General features: G+C 41.9%; 1 protein-coding gene across 1 annotated transcript in view; it reads right to left on the reverse strand.

The window, feature by feature from the left end:
* Nucleotides 1–326: 326 nt before the first annotated feature.
* LOC124149993 (receptor for retinol uptake stra6-like) overlaps nt 327–22933 on the reverse strand; it is a 33668-nt gene continuing 11061 nt past the window's right edge. The window contains exons 2-18 of the mRNA XM_048390476.1: nt 18403–18486; nt 17673–17733; nt 16188–16273; nt 15904–16037; nt 15039–15202; nt 12469–12692; nt 9989–10068; nt 9617–9678; nt 8450–8621; nt 8184–8259; nt 7371–7449; nt 6662–6710; nt 5311–5425; nt 4850–4951; nt 4006–4169; nt 2595–2780; nt 327–1900 (exon numbers count right to left, since the gene is read on the reverse strand). Coding sequence (XP_048246433.1) covers nt 1575–1900; nt 2595–2780; nt 4006–4169; nt 4850–4951; nt 5311–5425; nt 6662–6710; nt 7371–7449; nt 8184–8259; nt 8450–8621; nt 9617–9678; nt 9989–10068; nt 12469–12692; nt 15039–15202; nt 15904–16037; nt 16188–16273; nt 17673–17733; nt 18403–18473 — 2151 coding nt within the window. The 5' untranslated portion in view covers nt 18474–18486 and the 3' untranslated portion in view covers nt 327–1574. The remainder of the gene's footprint in view (nt 1901–2594; nt 2781–4005; nt 4170–4849; nt 4952–5310; nt 5426–6661; nt 6711–7370; nt 7450–8183; nt 8260–8449; nt 8622–9616; nt 9679–9988; nt 10069–12468; nt 12693–15038; nt 15203–15903; nt 16038–16187; nt 16274–17672; nt 17734–18402; nt 18487–22933) is intronic.

Here is a 22933-nt window from a genome sequence, read left to right on the forward strand (position 1 = left end):
GTTCTGGACGAAAGATCCCGACAAACAATGCTGGTATATGTTCTGGGCGAAAGATCCCGACAAACAATGGTGGTATATGTTCTGAACGAAAGATCCTGACAAACAATGGCTTTCTTGTAAGCAAAACCATGTAATTCTTCTTAACCTATTTCTCTAACCAACCAGATTACTGCGTTCTTGCCGACACATATTCATCCCTTGTATTACATAAATACACAGAATACTCTGATGGCGATGGATATGGAGATTACCACACGAGTGTTTTCTTCGTCCTAAAACGGGTTGTGAAGAGGATCGTTGGTTAAATACGCTTTGAAACAACGAGCTTGAATAAAATAGAATTTATTGACAGGCACGATTGCAGGGATGTGTTTCTTACACACCTTAAAATTCAAGGTGCATATGAAATAGTCAACACCATGGGGTATCCAAACTCTGACGTTGGGAGAGTAAGTGAGTGAGTATTGTTTTACGCTACTTTTAACAATATTACAGCGGGGAATACCAGAAATGGGCTTCACAAATAGTACTCATGTGGGGAATCGAACTCAGGTCCGCTAGGATACCCCATCGTCCCTTACGAGCTTAACATTTGGTCTCATACATATATTTGATACAAGTTATCTCAGATCGGTTTCTCGCCCACAGGGGTGTGAGATAGAGTCTGTTGACGGTAGTTTTGTTAACTCCAGCATTTGCAGCATACACCTTTCCATCCCGTGATATTATGGAGGTGGTGTGGTTCTAGGGTCGCGGGCCTGAGAGAAGCCGCCTCAAATACATATCTTGTGGGTTGTAGCAAATATTCAAACGGTCTTAAACAGTGTCAAAAAAACTGATTTGTTCAATAAAATTCTGCTCGAAACAAAATTAAGGTGGCTTCAGGTAATGTGATAAAACCCAAAATGGTATTGTCCACTGGTAATGTTGGATGCCCTGAAACGCCCTGTTTTAAATGGTCGCTCTTAAGTTGAAACGACGCATTAGTGATTAATGTGTTCCCTCGTGGCCCTGTCGACTCTTGTTCGATTCCACATGTAGGTATAATATGAGAATCACCGCTGTGATTTGGCTTGGAATGCTACGAGTGGCGTCACATCACACTCACTCCTCCGTATTAGTCATGTTAACTAACTTTCCTGTATTTCTATATCTCCATTCGGTGTCAGGATGTCCTTCTGTACTCACGTCAACACCAACATACTCCATTCAGGATTTCATATTCGACCTCTTTCACCACAACGTTTCAACAGTTAGTTGATAGAGCACGTTTCATCTCTTCAGATGAATTGACACTGAGGTCACCTTCTGTCAATCTTGCTCCTTGGTAGATCGGGACATGGAAAAGGCTCTCTAAGAAACATCATTCTGGTAAGGAAAGCGTATCGACAGTCTCGACAATAAGGCCCACATGTAACCAGTAATGTAATAACGACTTTGGTCAACCGTTGTTTCACGAAAGTCCTGAAGAAGTTTTTACAACCGTAAACTATTTTCAGCAGAACAGTCAGAGACGTTTTATGTGTGAAACAGTTCTATCACGAAGTAGTCTTCTAGCAAATATTTTCATTTTGTCAGACGGGACAAACTTTAGTTTTATAATTAATCTTTTCTCCTTTGACATCGTGCTTCCCGTATGTGCTGTCCTTGCCGTTTCTAGTTGCGTCGGTGTCAGTCACGGAGTCGAGTCTGCAGAGATCGACCACTGGGAGATCACTGACTGGAATCCGTCTCCCCTCCTCCACCGCCTTCATCCTGCTCTGGATGTAGCCCTTCCGGTACACCCTGATCTGGGGGTTGTTGATGAGGGTGTAGAACACGGCCCAGTTGAAGGTGGCTCTATATTTACGTCGTTTGGCTTCTTTTACCATTTTCAAATCGGTTTCGTCTTCTTTCATTTCTGTAAATATAATCTCGATTAAAATAAACTTAATGTGCATAGTTAAATTAAAACGTTTTAATTTAACTAAATATAACTTTTGACGCAGACATGGAATCATCATCAAATATATCCACAGCCTCAGACACGGCCTCAGACACAACCACAGCCTTAGACTTAACCGCAGCCTCAGACACAGCCACAGCATCAGACACAGCCTTACACACAACCACAGCCTTAGACACTCTTAGACACAACCACAGCCTCAGACACAGCCTTAGACACAACCACAGCCTCAGACACAGCCTTACACACAACCACAGCCTTAGACACTCTTAGACACAACCACAGCCTCAGACACAGCCTTAGACACAACCACAGCCTCAGACACAGCCTTACACACAACCACAGCCTCAGACAGACACAGCCTAAGACACAGCCACCCCCTCAGACAAAACCACAGTCCCACAGACACTGACAAATGCAGATATTTACACAGCCATGGCCGCAGACACATACAGGCAACGGTACTCGCGACCATTTCTTTCCGGCGAACCTTTTACAACATGTTCGAAAATGTTATTTTCTTAAACAATAACAGTCTCCTCTCTCACACAATGCCGCCAGCCACACAAAGATCCAATGGTCGGCCCCCTCAGACAAATATGGTATTTCACGAGATCCTTTTAGTGCCAAAATGTCCATCAGTACTTACGTATACTGACGCACTGGCTGCTGTCTGTCTTCCCATCCACTCTCACGGCGCCATTCAGGTCGACGGATTTACTCTCGCCCAGCTTCCGGAAGTGCAGGTTCATCAACATGAGGCGGATGAATACAATCATCACCGGGTGTGTATGTTGGTTCTCCACGTGCATGTAGCCTACATACGCCGCGAAACCTGAACAAAAACACATTTTCCTAAACTCTGATGCCACAAGAATACTTTGGACAACAGAATGTTTTTTTTCGTCAATAAATAATTTTATATATTTTTCATTAGGTAATGTTGTTTGTTTGTTGTTTAACGACGCATTCAGCAATATTCCAGAAATATGACAGAGGTCGGTAAATAATCGAGCCTGGACTAGACAATAACTTGATTGACATCATTCGCATCGATCCACAGAATTGGGATACGATGACATTTCATCAAACCAAGTTAGCGAGCCTGACCACCCGATCCAATTAGTCGCCTCTGACGACAAGAATGGGTTGCTGAAGACTTATTCTACCCCGTTTCTTCACGGATTAGTTAATGCATGTGTCGATTATAAAAGAAGTGTGTGTGAGGACATAATGTTTAACTCCGCAGTCAAGAACATTCCAGCTGCAAGCCTGCCTGTGAATAATCGAGACAATCAGACAAAGCAGTCATAAATACGATAAAAGCTCGGTGACTAAATATACTGCGTCCTATCTTTGTACGTCGTTTATTTTTGCACTACTGCTTTCAACTCCATCAATCCTGGGTTATAACAAAAAAATACCACAAAAGCCTACATTGCAGATCTGAAGAAAGTAGGGGACACGGGTGGCAATGTAGAGTTGCTTCCATTGGGCAGGCCAGGAAGCTGTGAATGTTTGTTCGATTACCGGTTTGCCCGGTTTCTAGGTTCGCGAACACCAAGCCCGGGCTCGGGGTTTTCACCAAAGCGGCAAACTTCCGAGACCTGCATGACTTTCGGGCATAAAGTAACTGTTGCCACGCAATGATATGGCTGGAAAACTGCCGTTAACTCAAACTCACTCACACACCTTAAAGAAAGTCACAGCAACGTTGAAAATAACATCATGTATATGAACTAATATTGATCCCCAGTCATGTATGAGCATGTTCACCTGTCGTCCAAAATACAGTGGAACCCTGTTAATCTACACAGGGACATCGTCACGCTAACGTTTTCCTGCACACACGAGTCATGGGTACGTAATGTGACCTCAACAGACACCGCCCGGAATGTGAGATGTCCGGACTAAGGGGGTTTAACTGCATAAAATACATCTTAAAAGGACCAAGAGTAATCGTTCCAAAGGCTGAAAGCTAACGGAGATGTCACAACATTATATACGCCCCGTATGTACTCTACCGTTCTTTGAGAATGAATAACAGAAAAGCTTAGTACCAGGATCAAAGAACTGGAATCTCTGGGACAAGGTGCTGTGGTCGAGGCGTGGCATGAACAAGGCCCCCAGGACGATGGCCTTGATGATCCTCATGAGGCAGGACACGAGGCCGAGGAAGATGTTGAAGAAGAACATGAAGTACGTGAAGATGAAGAAGAACCGCCTGAAACAAGGGAGGCAACTCGTGAGAGAAAGTTGGTACTTTTGATAGTAAGAACTGGTACTTCAAGCTGACTGTGGGACTCCTATTGATTGTCACAAGCACAGCGAAGTGATTTACAAGTGTACAACAATAATATACTCCAACAGAAACGCGAATACCATACTTCTTGCTTAATGTATGAGGAATTACTCATATTCAAGACATATTAAATTGGTTCGATGCACAACAAATACACTGTTATGTTTTGTGAACGGACGCTCATGATCGCATCACGTGTGATGTCATTGATCTGTGAACCTGTTGTCTATATACAGCGTGTCCCCGCCCAACCTTCTGAGGAAGACATACACACCTGTTGTCTATATACAGCGTGTCCAACCCACCCTTCTTAGGAAGACACACAAACCTGTTGTCTATATACAGCATGTCCAACCCACCCTTCTGAGGAAAACATACACACCTGTTGTCTATATACAGCGTAACCCCGCCCAGCCTTCTGACGAAGACATATACACCTGTTGTCTATATACAGCGTAACCCCGCCCAGCCTTCTGACGAAGACATATACACCTGTTGTCTATATTCAGCGTGTCCCCGCCCACCCTTCTGAGGAAGACATACGCACCTGTTGTCTTTATACAGCGTATTCCCGCCCAGCCTTCTAAGGAAGACATACGCACCTGTTGTCTATATACAGCGTATTCCCGCGTCCCTGTGCGAAGAGGAACTTGGCCAATAGCAGCTGGAGGACGTTCAGTACTATTGTCCACACAACAATCGGCCTGGAGAGATGCGGCAATTATTAGGATGGCGATGGTAATAATAGAATAATGATAGAATAAAATAATAATAAAATAGAATAATAGATGTATTTAAAGGTCTGGCCGCATATCAAAAGGTCTGTAACTTGAGGTCACTAGGCTTGTTGTCTGACCTAACTAAGATCTTCATAGGTTATGAAACCTGTCATTATATTCTGGAGAAGGTGGTGGTGGGGATGGTGGATGGGTAGATAAGCATAATGTATCACAAACAGTGTTCACTGGACATTTTGATGCACTGCCAAAATGTCTTCTGGAGCACGACTAATGACATTTTTTCCCATTAAAGACAATATTCGTTAAATTTAGTACATGCTTACCATAGCTCTAACACGGCATTAACAAGCCAACCTGACACGCCGATCTGAACAAGGATGACGATGACGGATATCGCCAGTGAAAGGAGGAAGAAGATGATACCCTGGATGACAAACCCTGAAACAATGAACAATTGCCCAGTTAGAAACAAAAACCAACTATTTACAGCATGTAGCTCTCAAACAACATCTGTACATACGCACCATTATAAACCTGATATACATGAAACACAGAACATATAAGCTTCATTATAAACCTGATATACATGAAACACAGAACATATAAGCTTCATTATAAACCTTACATACATGAAACACAGAAATATAAGCTTCATTATAAACCTGATATACATGACACACAGAACATATAAGCTTGATTATTAACATGATATAGATGATTTTCACAAAAACATTTGATATTTAGGTTCTAAATGGAGGTTGTATTGTGATACAAACAAAGTCAGTAACCAGAGGTACAGAAACTCACCTCCAAAGAATGTAACAATTACTGTACACAACTACTGTTTGCATATTGCCAGTGACAGTGTGTAAATTACACAGTAGCATCTGCGATAGCATGTTATAAAATGTTGTCAGTTTATGTGAATTTAATGAAGTATGAGATAACTTTCAATTTTAAACCTGGGAACTGAGGCCTGAATAGAACATTACGTTAAAAGTACAGTAAACTACGGTTATAACGAACACGCTTATAACGAACTGACGGATATAACGAACTTACTTTTTGGTCCCGACAATTTGCTGTTATTATACTGTATATATGCTTATAACGAACTACGGTTATAACGAACTAAAATTAGTAGTCCCTTCGAGTTCGTTATAACCGTACTTTACTGTATCTGGAAACAATGTATATATTCCTGTCACCACGGGGCCTGGTCCTAAACTCTTACAGATAATCTCTGTAGATATAACACAGACCTTCATGCAACATAGACCTTCTCACAACGTGTACACAGACAGCTGTGACGTGGCATGCAGCGACGTCGTCGACCAATGTACCTTTCCGGTCAACCTGGATTGTAGTAGCAACTTTTCGTGAAGATTTTGTCTCGGTAAAGGGAGACTATTCATCAATACCTTTTGCATGTCCCAGTTTTGTGTTTGTTTGTTTGTTTAACGCAGACATATTTCAGCTATATGACGGCGATCAGGAAACATGCATAATCGAGTCTGGGTAGACAATCCAGTGATTGAACATTTCTCGACACAACTTGGATGGATACATGTGTCACCCCAGTCATTAAGTCGCTCTTATAACAAGAATTACGACAAATTTAACCCGGATCTTCATGGAGTCAAGTGTCAATTACTTATCCTTTGCATCACTCACCCCATGCGATGTATCCTACTTGGTACCCTGCAAACCGCATACACCCCAGCTGCAACACAGAGAAACATAGTAGTCACGCAGGAAAACATCCTCGTATGACAGTGGCATATTTATCTCCAGGATATCCTGGGTGAGAAGGGGAATTCATTCAAGCTGTATCAAGCCTGATTTAACCATCTCCATTTCCTGAGTGGGAAGGGGAATGAAGAGAGCATCATTCAAGCTGTATCAAGCCTGATTTAACCATCTCCATTTCCTGAGTGAGAAGGGGAATGAAGAGAGCATCATTCAAGCTGTATCAAGCCTGATTTAACCATTGCCACTTCCTGAGTGAGAAGGGGAATGAAGAGAGGTTCATTCAAGCTGTATCAAGCCTGATTTAACCATTGCCATTTCCTGAGTGAGAAGGGGAATGAAGAGAGGTTCATTCAAGCTGTATCAAGCCTGATTTAACCATCTCCGTTTACTGAGTGAGAAGGGGAATGAAAAGAGCATCATTCAAGCTGTATCAAGCCTGTTTAACCATCTCCATTTCCAGAGTGAGAAGGATAACCATCCGATCCACACAAGGGTCGACTGGTGCAGAGACATGTTGGGGCTTGAATCCACACACTCACTGCATACCTACAATTATACAATAAATACTTAATTCTTTAAATTCTTTGATATTCTTCCTCTCTGTAACGTAATTCCTCTGACTCAATATTACCATAAGGCTGGCGTTACTCCTGTCCTTCCTTGGGGGGATGTGGCTGTGATCACCTCTATATAACGCCAGTAGGTTGGTTCTGAAACATCGATAATAAGGGGAGATTCTTTGTAACCGATCTGAAAAATAACGCGCTGTTCTGATATTAATAAAAAGGGACTTTCGACTTACAGGGAAAAGGGTGCCTCCGTAGGGAACTTAGCGCAGGATGATCGACAAAATGTCATATGTACTCCTATATCTAACCCGATCTGGTGCAGTATATCAACCAGGTGTGCATGTGTGTCTTACCTGTAGGAGGAGAGACCACCACCCTGATACCAGGTGTACCTGTGTCTTATCTGTAAGATGAGTGACCACCAACCCTGATACCTGGTGTACCTGTGTGTCTTACCTGTAGGAGGAGAGACCACCATCCCTGATACCTGGTGTACCTGTGTGTCTTACCTGTAGGAGGAGAGATCACAAACCCTGATACCAGGTGTACCTGTGTCTTACCTGTAGGAGGAGAGACCATCAACCCTGATACCTGGTGTACCTGTGTCTTACCAGTAGGAGGAGAGACCACCAACCCTGATACCTGGTGTACCTGTGTGTCTTACCTGTAGGAGGAGAGATCACTAACCCTGATACCTGGTGTACCTGTGTGTCTTACCTGTAGGAGGAGAGATCACAAACCCTGATACCTGGTGTACCTGTGTGTTTTACCTGTAGGAGGAGAGATCACCACCCTGATACCTGGTGTACCTGTGTGTTTTACCTGTAGGAAGAGAGACCACTAACCCTGATACCAGGTGTACCTGTGTGTCTTACCTGTAGGAGGAGAGCATGTGCAAGATCATCACCATCCCGACCACAACCGCTAACGCCGTCGATACGATCACACACTCTGGAAAAGAATTGTCACTTGGAAATATAGGCCAGTGAGTCTTCTGAAATTTGACACAGACAAATTGCGCTTCACAAATAAATGCGTCGTGTCCCTTAGACGCAAAATTCCATCAACCTGCTACGCCGTGATATAACTGTACTGCTATCAAAAGAGGCATTAAACCTCATTTGCTCAATAGCTGACGTACGTTTAATTGAGGTAAGCAATTCGTAGCCCACAAAGATCCACGTCTTGAAATCGTTGATGTCAAACTGCTCGTCTTCTGTTGGCATGAGGTCATCGACATTAAATTCAGTGTGGATGGAGCCGACGATCATGTCAATAAACGGCACTAACTCAGCCAAGATCTGGAAGGTGATCTGTGAACAGAAAGCTTAATTGTGCTGTCTGTTGTTTCATGTCGCCGCAGTCAGTAGTATTCCAGGTACATCTCTGTAATTAATCGAGTCTGGTCCAGGTAAAGCAGTAATGACATCGTGAGCGATCACCACACCGTCGGGGTATGATGTTACACAATCAACCAGGCACCGACCCTGACCACATAATACAATTTAGCCGACACTTTTATAAGCAAAAGAGTGCTGTGGACCTATACTGACATGGGTCTCCACTTGTATTTTGCTAATCTACACTAATCAAGTTTTCGTTGTGCTCATTGTAATTGTAAGCTGACGATTTGTCCAACTACGGAATACAAGTTAGTCACCTGTTCCCTTTCGATAAAGGACAAGCAACTGCAATGAAGGATTTGATCAAGGCCTCTGTTAACTTTCAAAAAGTTGAAAGGTAGACATGTGGAAGATATTCCGAATTTGACAAAAATGTTAACATATGTTCTCGTGTTTTTTAGGTGAAAGATTGACTTGCATTTGCATGTGTTTGAGGTCGGTGTCACCGATGGGGCAGGTTACGCTCACCTTTTTGTGAACCCCTGATACATGAACATATCCTCATGATATAATCGGATTCGTACAATCGACTCTGCTTTAAGCAGAGATTTCTATTTAATATGGAAAAGGTTTTGTCGTTTTTGTTTACGTGTGTTTAGGTTGCCTCTTCTTGGTTATCTACGGAATCCTAGAAGGGACACTGTTATCTAGACATAGGCAACAGTTTCCTAGAACCCCACGCCTCGCAACTACGTTGCTCCGCGTAGACTAACGCGAATATGGTACATTAGAGCTGTGTCGTCACACGTGTATTACCACGAGCACGGGTATGGTACTGACAAACCTAGCAACTTAATTAGTGTAAAAGTAGGTTCGACTCCACGCCCAAAGGACGCAACCCTACACAGCACAGCACACGCGCCCCCTGGTGACGTGTAGACAGACAGGTATCCCTGATGACTCACCACGTACAGGAGAAACACGCCGATCATGAGAACAGACAGGATACGGGTCGAATACCGGAACCCTGGAACAAGAACAGAAACATTGTTGGTGGGTGGATCCTTGGTTTCGTTCTATTGTGAGGGAGTGTCTATGGTGGGGTGGGGCCGGGGGTTGGGGGGTGGGGGGGTGTGGGTGTGGGGGGGGGGGGGGTAGTGGAAGGATGGAAGAGGAGATGGTGTGTCAAATCACGCAATCATACGATGACGGATAAAAATATTTTTTGACGTTGATGTCAATGGGGTCCAAGGTCAAATTTGCGGCGGGTCGTCAAGCCGTAACTATTAACTGTTGGGTGCATACAGTGTAAATGATACAGACACATATTAAATCACCTTTTTCATTTTTATAGAGTATCCTGTGTATTGCTGCAAGGAGTCCGGCTTTGATTTTGTCTTTGATCGCCTTCGGGGGGCTGGAATGAGAACCTGGCAGTTATTGTGTGACACGATATAAGTCGCTATATGTAGGATATACTGATGCAGCACTCAGGTACATGGTTACGTAAATTCATCATAGCAATGCATGTTAAGTTCTTATTAGGATAATAAAAGCGTACATATGTAGACAATGTAATGGCATGTCGCATCATAGGGAATATGTCTTGAAATCAGTGTAAATAGTATACATATTCCTGTAGCCGGCTAAAATGGGTCTATTTATAGAACGTAATTGATATATTTATCAACGGAGGGATATTCTGGGTAATCAACTAAGCCGGTCAGAACGGGCGATAACTTTCCCTTTGAAATGTTCTTAGCGACAGTTCAAGAGGCGCCTCCGCACACGTTCCCGGCTTAATGGGCGCGGCGACATGTGAAATATAGAGACAGAGCCAAGCTAAAACGTTTCATTGTTGCTCTGACATTCAAGAACGGTCGTTTATAACTGAATATCCGAAACTAGCCCTAGTTTTGTAGTGATTGTAAGTTTAGAAGAGCAGGAATTGACACGATAGAAGGTGACGGGATAAACACTATGAAAATCTGCGTGTTCCCCCGGTATTTTCTATATCAGGCAATGAGCCAATCTGTCAATCTGGTGTAACATCAATGCATCAACACAGGGATCAACGTGGTAATCGTATAGACTGATAATCCCACCGTGTCATGTTATTACAATGTTATTTGTTATGCTTTTTTTCATAGTCACTGGACCCGTGAAGATCCGGCTTAGAATGGAAACCCATGTTTGCCGTAAAAGGCGACTATGTTAGGCGATTAACGAAATCGGGTTGTCAAGTTCGCTGACTTGGTTAATGCATATCACCGTATCCAAATTGCATGGATCGATGCTGATCTTAATCACTGGATTGTCTGTTCCAGACTTGATTATTTACAGCCCGCCGATTTATAGCTTGAATATCACCGAGTGCGGCCTTAAACAACAAACAAACAAAATTCATGATCATTATTATTGACCGATCGTTGCTCATTGTTGTTGTCATTTAGAGTTCGTGTATACAGAGCAGGAAAGTATCACAACCCGCGGCGAAAAATACCAACTCAATGAAACGTAACTTGATGTTTCTTTATCGAAAATGTGACAAAGGTATTTTAGTGTCGGGCTCAATATAATAGAAACAATTGGTTGCTAAAGTTAAACAATACATGTCAAAACCTAATTATTGCTACTTTAGTAGCTCATTTATATAATTAAATCTAACAAAAACACATAGCACTAACATATATACATGTCTACGTTGGTGTGACATACCACTGAGTGTATAGCTTTTCCGATGTAAGTGTCACAGTCACAGTGTAGTATGTCAAGAAAGTAACAAACCATGCCGGTCTCAGGCGTTTATCAGTTATTGAAACCAACATACACTGGTACTGACAGTTTGACAGTGTTGTATGGTAAGAAGTACCAAACGACTTAGACGTTCACCAGTTTTGTGGAACACTGGTACTGACGAACCGTGGATTGTAGTCTGGGTGAATCTAGGATTCGAAACCAGGACAACAGGATCCTGGCACACCTAGCCGACGCTGAAAGACGGTTTTCCTCCACGTGCCCCTCTATTGGGGTTTGGTGGAGACCGCTTACTGGGATTTGGTACAGACAGTTATTGACCACTTTCGGGGATTTGGTACAGGCATTGACCACTTACTGGGATTGGGTACAGCCATTGACCACTTACTGGGATTGGGTACAGCCATTGACCACTTACTGGGATTGGGTACAGCCATTGACCACTTTCGGGGATTTGGTAAAGTCATTGACCACTTACTGGGATTTGGTACAGACAGTTATTGACCACTTTCGGGGATTTGGTACAGTCATTGACCACTTACTGGAATTGGGTACAGCCATTGACCACATACTGGGATTTGCTACAGCCATTGACCACTTACTGGGATTGGGTACAGCCATTGTCCACTTCCTGGGATTGGGTACAGCCATTGACCACTTACTGGGATTGGGTACAGCCATTGTCCACTTCCTGGGATTGGGTGCAGCCATTGACCACTTACTGGGATTGGGTACAGCCATTGACCACTTCCTGGGATTGGGTACAGCCATTGACCACTTACTGGGATTGGGTGCAGCCATTGACCACTTACTGGGATTGGGTACAGCCATTGACCACTTACTGGGATTGGGTACAGCCATTGACCACTTTCGGGGATTTGGTAAAGTCATTGACCACTTTCGGGGATTTGGTACAGCCATTGACCACTTACTGGGATTTGGTACAGCCATTGACCACTTTCGGGGATTTGGTAAAGTCATTGACCACTTTCGGGGATTTGGTACAGACAGTGATGGAGCACTTACGGAGGTTAGTTACAGACAATGATGGAGCACTTACGGAGGTTTCGGTGCGGGTTTCTTCAAGAGTTTCCGGACGTGCACCCCCTGGTAAGAGTCCCGGATGTAACTAAGTGTCTGGGGAACATCAAGATCGGTTTCCTCCGCCACGAAATACTTCTTAGTTTTAAGGGCATTGGCAAACCTGATCGGTAGGATGACGCTGAGATATGTAAGACAGATCAGGTGTGGTAGGTTTCCGCCAATCAACAACAAGCGAGTTTTCTGAATAATAATAATCATAATCATAATCATAATCATAATATTGTAATAATAATAATATTATATTATAATAATAATAATAATATTTTGAAGTCACTGGAATGTTTTGACCTCCCCGAACGACTATTTGTTTTACTCAAGTCTTTTATGAATTGCTGGTCAACTCAACTTGAGATGTATTCGCAGGGGCAGGTGGTGACGGAGAGGAATATTTCAGGGCGATTCTTTCAGTCATTTGCTTTTTTGTTTGTCATTAAATCATTTAAGCTTTTTGGTCAGCAAAGAGGAAGGTTGTCATCTGGGAACTCCTCCGCACAGATACCCAAAACCCCTTACTCACCTCCTTTACATGGATGACCTTGAACTTATTACCAATGGAGAATCTACACTCAAAAAACAGATTCTCTCTGTCGAGTCCTTTTCTAATGATATCGGCATGTCCTCTGGACTCGACAAATGCAACATTCTTTATCTGAAACGTGGCAAGGTAGAAGAGGGGGGATCAGTCAGTTTACTTGGAGGAGGGGTTATTTACCAACTCGTGGAAGGTCAGGTCTACACGTACTTACGGATGCAGATTAGGGACAAACTCCAGAATGCCCATATGAAGGAAAAACTTCGGGCAGAGTACAAATGTAGACTTAAGAAAATCTGGTGTTCCGAATTGAACGCTCGCAACAAAGTCAAAGCCACAAATACTTATGGTGTACCCGTAATTTCATATTCGTTTGGTGTTGTTGATTGGACGAAACAAGACATTCACGGTGTTGACACCCTCACACGAAGAATCATGTCAGACAAAAGATCCCACCACCCTCGCTCATCCCTCAATCGATTATATTTACCAATCATTATGGGAGGACGTGGTTTGATTAACGTTGGGGCTCTTCGTGATAGAATTGTTTTGCACACATTTATTGGTCTGATGATCCTCTTGCGAAGCATGTCAAGACTCATGATGAAAACAAGGCATTGGATGTGGGACATAATCTCAATGTCGGTGGTGATTTTGTTGATGGTTCTGTACTGCTGGACGGTACAGAAATAAGTGTCAGCCAAGCAAAGTGCCATATCAAATCGGCACAGACACAGTTTTTGCAAGTAGAGGCTATCTGAACGACCACTGCATCGTGTTTATGTGCACTTTGATGAGAAGAGTCATTCGCTTGGATGAAGTCGTCTGGCCTGAAAAGTGAAACAGAAGGCTTTCTGTTTGCTGCTCAGGACCAGTCACTTCCCACTCGAAACCGTCATGTATGCTTTTGCATCAAAATGTAAATATGAAATGTAGATTATCCAATGAATTTAATGAGAGTGTCCAACACATTGTCAGTGGATGACCCGCTTTGGCACAAACACAATATCTCAAGTGACATGACAGTGTGGCTCGATCATTATATTACCGTTTTCGCCATGCTTGTGGTCCATCTATGGTGCGACCCAGAATATGTAGAGGAATGCAGCCCTTCTGACAATCTTGATAATGCAGAAGGCTGCAGTGTTGGGGAGTCGTCACATTCTCTGAAAAGATCTGGGTGGGTTTGACAAGCCAGCGCTTCCTGAAAGAAGTCCCATTCACTGTCTGGGCTGCCTGAGCAAAGGGCCCTGAACTGATGATGAGCCTCTTATAATCCCAGTATAATTGGTAAATATAAGCGACCGAGGGAAAAACGGGTGTAGTGAGATCTATTGTCTGACATGATTCTTTATGTGAGGGTGCCAGTACCCTGAATTTATTTTTTTCGTCCAATCTACAGCACCAAAAGAATACGAAAGGACGGGTTCAGCATAAGTATTTGTGGCTTTAACTTTATTGTCATCGTTCAACTCTGTCCATTTGTACTCTGCCCAAAGTGTTTTCCTTCATATGGGCATTCTGGAGTTTGTCCCTAATCTGCTTCCCCAAGTACGTTTACGCCTGACCTTCCACGAGATGGTCAATAACTCCTCCCCGATGACCGATCCTCTCTCTTCTATGTTGCCACGTTTCAGATGAAGAATGATGCATTGGTCGAGCCCAAAAGGCTTGCCGACATCATAAGAAAAGGATCGAAAAGAAGAATCTTTCTTTAGTAAGGATTCTCCATTGGAAAGAAGTTCAAGATCATCCATGTAAAGAAGGTGAGTGAGAGATGTTGGGGATCTGTGCTGAAGAGGTCCAGGATGATAACCTTCTGCTTTGCATGCGAAAGGATTGAAGGATTTTGTGACAAACAGAAAAGCAAAGCAATGCATGAATCATTACTTTAACAAACGCATGAATCATTAATTTAAACAATTATTCGAAAATTCATTTACCAGCCTATCTTGAAGCCTAACTCTTGGACCATTAAAAACGAAAAACCTCACCCATCTGACGTCGCACTCAAATACTTTGTAGAACTGTATGCCTGTGATGACCCACACGTATAAAGCCCCAAGACCGTAGCTGAAGATTGACTTTACGGCCAATGATGCGAAGACAGGAAAGTAGACAAAGCCGTACCATATCATAGATACTATTACGATCAGTGCTGGAATCAGAATGCAAGGGATTAAATAGAAACGGTTATCGATGCAGTATGAACTGACTAGGATACAAATAGATCTGAATATAGACACTTTGCGTCACTGTTAAAGGAACTGGTCTTAGGGAATTTGGCAGTCCAAACAATTTTGGTTTCCAGAACCTCACTTTGTGTATGTAATACTGCTGTGTGACGTTGACTGCTTGATTACTATGCATAACACACTTGGTGTTTGCAGATAACCTAACTTGCGCTACAAAATGACTCAAGCCAAGACCTCCTTTTTCAAATGACAATTTATCAGAGGAAGGTGATGACGGTTTTAGATGTGAACTCCACGAGCATGGGCATGGCACTCACAAACTTAAACATTTAAAAAGGCGAACCGGCATTCGATCCTACTATCTGAGGCTTGTGGCACACCAAAGGGATAGACCGCAACTAATACACACACGCACGCACTCACACATACACACACACACACTCAGTCACACACACACACACACAAATACATTCACGCGTACTCAAACCCACACAGACGCATACAGACAAATACACCCACCCACACTCATGCACACGCACACACACTGGCACACACACTGACACACACACATATACTGCCATACACACACCAACACATACCAACACACACACACACACACACACACACACACACACACACACACACACACAAATGGTTTACGTACTTTTCAAGGCTAGTGGTCCATCATATCTGAAGGCAACCCTTTGTTCAAAGATAACTTCATACGTAAGGAACGTGGTTGCTCCAAATGCAGCAATGTAGGGAATGCTGGCAGATGTCGTCAATGCGTCCATGGGGCTGGGATAAGAATATATTTTATCAGAATAAATTCCAGGATAGACAAGGATTTGAAATAAGTGTTCTCAACTTGATAACTGAAGCGAATATAATAGAACAAACGTAACAGGTAGTGAAAGTTTCTGATTAACTATATCGGTTACAACTCACTGAACCAGGGCTGGTCGGCCACAGAGAAAGTCCACAAACTTCCGTCTTCTCGTCTTCAGCATGGAGAAGGCCAGGCTGATCAGTACCTGAGGCAGGAGAGGTCAACAATATGTACTGACCTCAACAACAGTGTGTACTGACCTCAACAACAGTGTATACTGACCTCAACAACAGTGTGTACTGACCTCAACAACAGTGTGTACTGACCTCAACAACAGTGTATACTGACCTCAACAACAGTGTGTACTGACCTCAACAACAATGTGTACTGACATCAACAACAGTGTGTACTGACCTCAACAACAGTGTGCACTGACCTCTACAACATTGTGTACTGACCTCTACAACAGTGTATACTGACATCAACAACAGTATGTACTGACCACCACAACAGTGTGTACTGACTTCTACAACATTGTGTACTGACCTCTACAACAGTGTGTACTGACATCAACAACAGTGTGTACTGACCTCAACAACAGTGTGTACTGACCTCAACAACAGTGTGTACTGACCTCTACAACAGTGTGTACTGACTTCTACAACATTGTGTACTGACCTCAACAACATTGTGTACTGACCTCAACAACAGTGTGTACTGACATCAACAACAGTGTGTACTGACTTCTACAACAGTGTGTACTGACCTCAACAACAGTATGTACTGACCTCAACAACAGTGTATACTGACATCAACAACAGTGTATACTGACATCAACAACAGTGTATACTGACCTCAACAACAGTGTGTACTGACCTCAACAACAGTGTGTACTGACCTCAACAACAGTGTGTACTGACCTCAACAACAGTGTGTACTGACCTCAACAACAGTGTGTACTGACTTCTACAACAGTGTGTACTGACCTCAAAAACAGTATGTACTGACCACCACAACATTGTATATTGACCTCAACAACAGTGTGTACTGACCTCAACAACAGTGTGTACTGACATCAACAACAGTGTGTACTGACCTCAACAACAGTGTGTACTGACTTCTACAACAGTGTGTACTGACCTCAACAACAGTGTGTACTGACCTCTACAACAGTGTGTACTGACCTCTACAACAGTGTATACTGACCTACACAACAATGTGTACTGACCTCAACATAGTGTGGACTGACCTCCACAACAGTGTGTACTGACTTCAACAACAATGTGTACTGACCTCAACAACAGTGTGTACTGACCTCAAAACCAATGTGTACTGACCTCATCAAAAGGTTTATACTGACCTACACAACAATGTGTACTGACATCAACAACAATGTTTACATGACATGCTGAGACAGGCAGGTGGAGAGATTCTTCCAGGTAGGCATGTACAGATATGTACATGTAAATACCCCTGCAGGCAGGACACGTTATGTAGGTACACAGAGTTAGCTAATATATGGCCAATAATGCTTTGAAGAACGAAGGTAGTTGTGAGGCTGAGTTAGCTAATAGAAAAGTAGAAAAAATCTCTATAAAACTTACGGCTGGAATTATCGTGTACTGATAAAACGTGAAGTGGTCCACTTTGGAGACGCATTCTGTCCTGTAGGAAACATGATTACATCACCATACATGTACCGATATTTCACAATCATACATTGATTAGTCCAGAGGTTTATAGATCAATTAGCATCAATTAGTTCTATCAATTAGCATCAGAATCTTTCTTAAAATCGATTTCAGACAGAGTAATCGAAGGGAGAATCTACAAAACATACCATTTGTGTATCGTTTAAGATGATATTGTAAATATTGTGTCAATTTAACGTTGATATAATTGTGTAAACCTGAAGGAATTGAAGCACGACAGTACTCTATTTTCATTATTCCCTCGTCTCAGTTCACCTTTAGGCAATAACTACATGTGACATTGACGCTTTGATAATGTCTAGGATAGCGTGTACAAGAACACTGTACGTTTCGGCAGATGGTCTCCAGCAATCAGTGATTTAATGTAATGCAGGGACACAGACTGAGAGGCATGAAAGGGTATTTACATACACAATAAGGTGGCAGAGTTACTATTGGACCATTTATTTCTGTTTCACCATTTCAATAGACTATTTCAATAAACACATCGTTTCTACCAGAATATTATTGAAGAATACACTATAAAACCGACTATTATATATGGAAGTATATGGTCAGTGTTATTTATCTTTTTCCAGGTGTGGAGATTCTCGTTGTCGACGCCCGTCAGTGTGACACTCACCTGTCATCATCCTCATCGCTTTCCAAGGTATTAAACAGATTGTCGACATTTTCTGCGAAAGATGCGGACATGCTGGTTCATTTGCTGCAAACAAAGGAACAGGAAATAGGAGGTTAATGTAGCACTCAAGGTTATTTCACTTATATAGCAACGTGAGTAAATATTGTTGAATCATTTTCAGTGTATATGGCATGATCTTGTTTTCGATCCAATTAAATGAGACACCAATACACTGTTGGTTGAATCAAATTAAGGATGTCTTATCTACCTTATTTAGGAGCCATTCGCGAGAATGTGATGGTTGGTTGTCCAGTATTTTGTTATTGTGTCATATTGAAGATCTCATTAAAGTATATCGAGTTTATCATTATATTTCAAATTGTATATCGACTATTTCGTTGTTCAGCTATATCAAGGTTTATCTTAAGCATTTCCTCAGTGTTTTATATTAAGTATTTCGTCATATTTGTATTTCGAGTATTTCGTTAAAGTGTTATATCGAGTTTTAGTTTGAATATTTTCTTCATGTTTTATATGTTTGGGTTTTTGTCCGGCTGCCCAACCCTCGTAAACTTGATAGGAATATGCCGTTATTGAAGGACAAAAGACTTTGAGTTTACCTAGGAAGGATGGAATGAGCGTGAGGCAGATGTCAGTTGTTGCATGAATCATGCTTAATCTCTGTTTACATTCACAATGTAATGACAGTGCAGTCGCTGGGGCATGTCGGACACATGCCTCTGACCCAGGCTGAGGGTGCTGAGAGGGGTATCATTCACGGAGCTCAGTATATTCAAGTCAAAAATTAACTCTGACACACATATGTTATTGGGTTTATGTACTGTGTATAGTTAATTATTATCCATGATACATGCATTCGTTTCTTGAATATCAGTTGTGTACTTTACTAACACATGATACGCACATATGGACTGGTGTTATAAAAGAAGAGTAACTGTAGCTTGTGAAAAGAACTCGGTTTATCTTCTTCTCTACCTCACCACCTTTTGAATTCCTATCGATTTAACCACGTCTCAGCTCTGGCCTTAATAATAATAATAACAATAATAATACATTGTCCGTGGATGCCCCGCTTTGGCACAAACACAGTATCTTAAGCGACATGATAGAGCGGCTCGATCATTTTATTACCGTCTTCGCCATGCTTGTGGTTTTGACAGAGAGGTGCATCCATGGTACGACCCGTAATATGTAGAGGGCGTCATGGAAAATGATAAATACAAAACTATTTGGAATAGGCCCATTTACAGCCTCAGACGTATCCAGGCCAACAAACCTGATCTTTTCCTTTTTGATAAATCCAATGAAATCATTTTTATCTTTGAATTTTCTGTACCTTTTGACACAAATGTGATTGATAAGATTGAGACAAAACATGGCAAATATGCGGACCTCGCTTTCGAAATGTACCGTTTGCATCCCAAGTACCAAGTTGTCCGACTCCCTATTGTTCTCGGTGCCTTAGGTTTGGTACCTCCCAATCTGTTGACTGATATTGGGAGAATACCCGGGTTTGCTTCTAGGAATACAGCCCTTCTGACAATCTGGGTAATGCAGAAGGCTGCAGTGTTGGGGGAGCCTTCACATTCTCCGAAAAGTTCTGGGTGTGTTTGACTAGGCAGCGCTTCCTGGGAGAAGTCCCATTCGCTGTCTAGGATGCGTGTAGAGGGGGAAGGGCCCTGAGCTGATGATGAGTAACAAGCCTGACTGTGCCAGGATCACCCAAACCCTCCTTGTTGCATTTTTTTTTAAATTTAATTCTTTCATAATAATCATGATCATAATACAAAAAAACTCCGGAATGCCCAAAACAAGGAAAAGCTTCGGGCAAATTCAATACAATTATAGACTTAAGAAAATCTGGAGTTCAGAGCTGAACGCTCGCAATAAAGTTAAAGCCACAAATACTTATGCTGTACCCGTCCTTTTGTATTCTTGTGGTGATGCTGATTGGACGAAACAAGAAATGCAGGGTATTGACACCCTGACACGAAGAATCACGTCAGACAATAGATCCCAACATCCTCGCTCTTCCCTAAATCACCTATATTTACCTATCATAATGAGAGGGCGTGGTTTGACTTCCGCTGGGGCTCTTCATGATAGGATTGTTTTGTGCACGTTTGCACACATTTATGTGTCTGATGATCCTCTTGTGAAGCATGTCAAGACTCATGAAGAAAACAAAGCAGTCCACAGTTTTCTTAACGAGCCAAGGATGTGGGACATAATATCTATGTCAGTGTTGATTTGGTTGATGGTTCTATACAGCTGGACGGTACAGAAATGAGTGTCAACCAAGCGAAGTGCCATATCAAATCGGCCCAGACTCAATTATTCAAGGAGAGTCTATCTGAACGACCCTAGATAAAAGGAAGTTTAAGATCAACGTGCAAATTGACAAAGACAAGCACTTATTTCAATGGTTCGGTAATGTCATTGGATTATATTGACATCGTTTTCTCGTCAGTGTGCAGCAACCACACCAGTGATAAAATGAGGTAATCCGTCAGGCATGGTACGGAAATAGACTTTACTGTGCACTGACCATTACCATTGAACTTTTCTGTGGGTCATGCATATTTGTTAACCCAGATTTCAGGACTCACTGAATTGACCAGCTGTCAGTTTTCAGTCAGGAATATCTTAGAGGGAGTGTAGTGTGAAGGTTGTGAATATGATGTTAAACATAAGGCATGGAGGACGTATGGGGACACTCCTGAAAACGCTTGAAGTTAAACTGTTTACTCAGGTTTTACAAAAAAAAGACATAGTTTATTGGACAAGCTTGGTTAATAGCGTGGGAAAGGCTTTCAGGATTTTGATAATTTACTTCTGAAAGGCAAATGAATATGTTGAGTTATCAGAATTAATTATCAAGAAAATGATAGATCAATAGAGATCAATAAAGGCAACTTCTCAATAAACGATCAACTTCTGTGGGAGATGATCGTAATGATGAGAGGTGAAACTGTACAATTTTCATTGTGTCAGAAAAGACATACAACTTAACTAAATAAACAAACTGCGGATTTGGATAATACTTATGCCAATAAATTCAAATTAAAATTGTTATTGACACTGATATTCGCTATAGGGAATTAGATGGAATAATAAAAGTCATGAACAAGATGGATGGAACATGGCGAAAAAACATCGAAGTATTTTTTGGTTTAGAATTTGGAAACTATCTTAATATATCAATGTCCTCAAAGCAGTGAAATGTCTGATACATTTGAATAGTGCAGGACCGGATGGATTAACTTTGAAATTCTGTAACTTCTTCTGGAATGATATTGGTAAATATTTACTAAGATCTATTAATTTTGCACACGGAACGGGTGAATTATGCCTCAGATAAACGACGACTAATTAGCTATAAGTAAAAGATAAAAAACTGCAACCAAAAGCAATACCACATTTGGCATCATCATAATTATCGGTTTTCTATAAGGTAGCACTGTTTTATATATATATATATGTGTGTATTAACGAAGATCAGAAGGGATTCATAGCTGGGCGATATATTGGGGAATTGACAAGACAGATATATACTATATCACAAAATAGGGTGAGTGAGTGAGTGAGTGAGTTTGGTTTAACGCCGCTTTTAACATTCCATTTGCCCATTGCTATGTCCATTCTTTCGCCTATCACTGCTAATTACCCCAGCCAGTGTCCATTACCTATTACTTATCTATGAAGTATTGGCTTCCATACTGTCAGCGCTAATTACTGTAAAATGTTGGTTTCCATTGTCTATTGAACCAATCAGCACCAATCATCTATTGGCTTCCCTTGTTAGTTTGTTATTTTTTATCTTTCTACCTTTTGTTATCTTATTACGTTTGATCTCTCTCTCTCTCTCTCTCTCTCTCTCTCTCTCTCTCTCTCTCTCTCTCTCCGTCTGTCTGTCTGTCTGTCTGTCTGTCTGTCTGTCTCTCTCTCTCTCTCTCTCTCTATATATATATTTATCATCCAAAATTGGCTCCCGCAGGAGATATCGCTTGGGTGAGATCAAGCGATATCTACACTGTAGATATCGCTGCAATGAAATTGCATCACAATGCTTTGCAGACCATTGTGACTTCATTGGTTACCATGACGTCACAATCAAATGACATCACTAATGGCGTGCTACTGAAGCTGTTGGCAGTACATTTTACACTTAAGACACTGCTTCTTACTGTCTACAAACTCAAAAAGTTGGAAGAATGATGTTGGATGATCAATAAAATCAGTGATAAAAGTGGAAAAAATCCTCGGCAAGCCTCGGAGTTTTCCCACTTTACAACTCGTGTCGATATATTTGATATCAAAAGACACTCGGGTGAGATTTTCTATATATATAGAGAGAGAGAGACAGACAGACAGACAGACAGGGAAGAGAGAGACACAGAGAGACACAGAGAGAGAGAGAGAGCACAGCACAGTATAGTTCTAACTCTCAGGCACAACATAGTAATAATTAAGTAAGTGGCGTAAGATTGAATACAGTTTTAATTGGCTA

The sequence above is a fragment of the Haliotis rufescens genome, unplaced genomic scaffold, assembly GCF_023055435.1.
Source record: "Haliotis rufescens isolate VD_foot unplaced genomic scaffold, xgHalRufe1.0.p SCAF_9, whole genome shotgun sequence".
Classification (NCBI taxonomy): domain Eukaryota; kingdom Metazoa; phylum Mollusca; class Gastropoda; order Lepetellida; family Haliotidae; genus Haliotis; species Haliotis rufescens.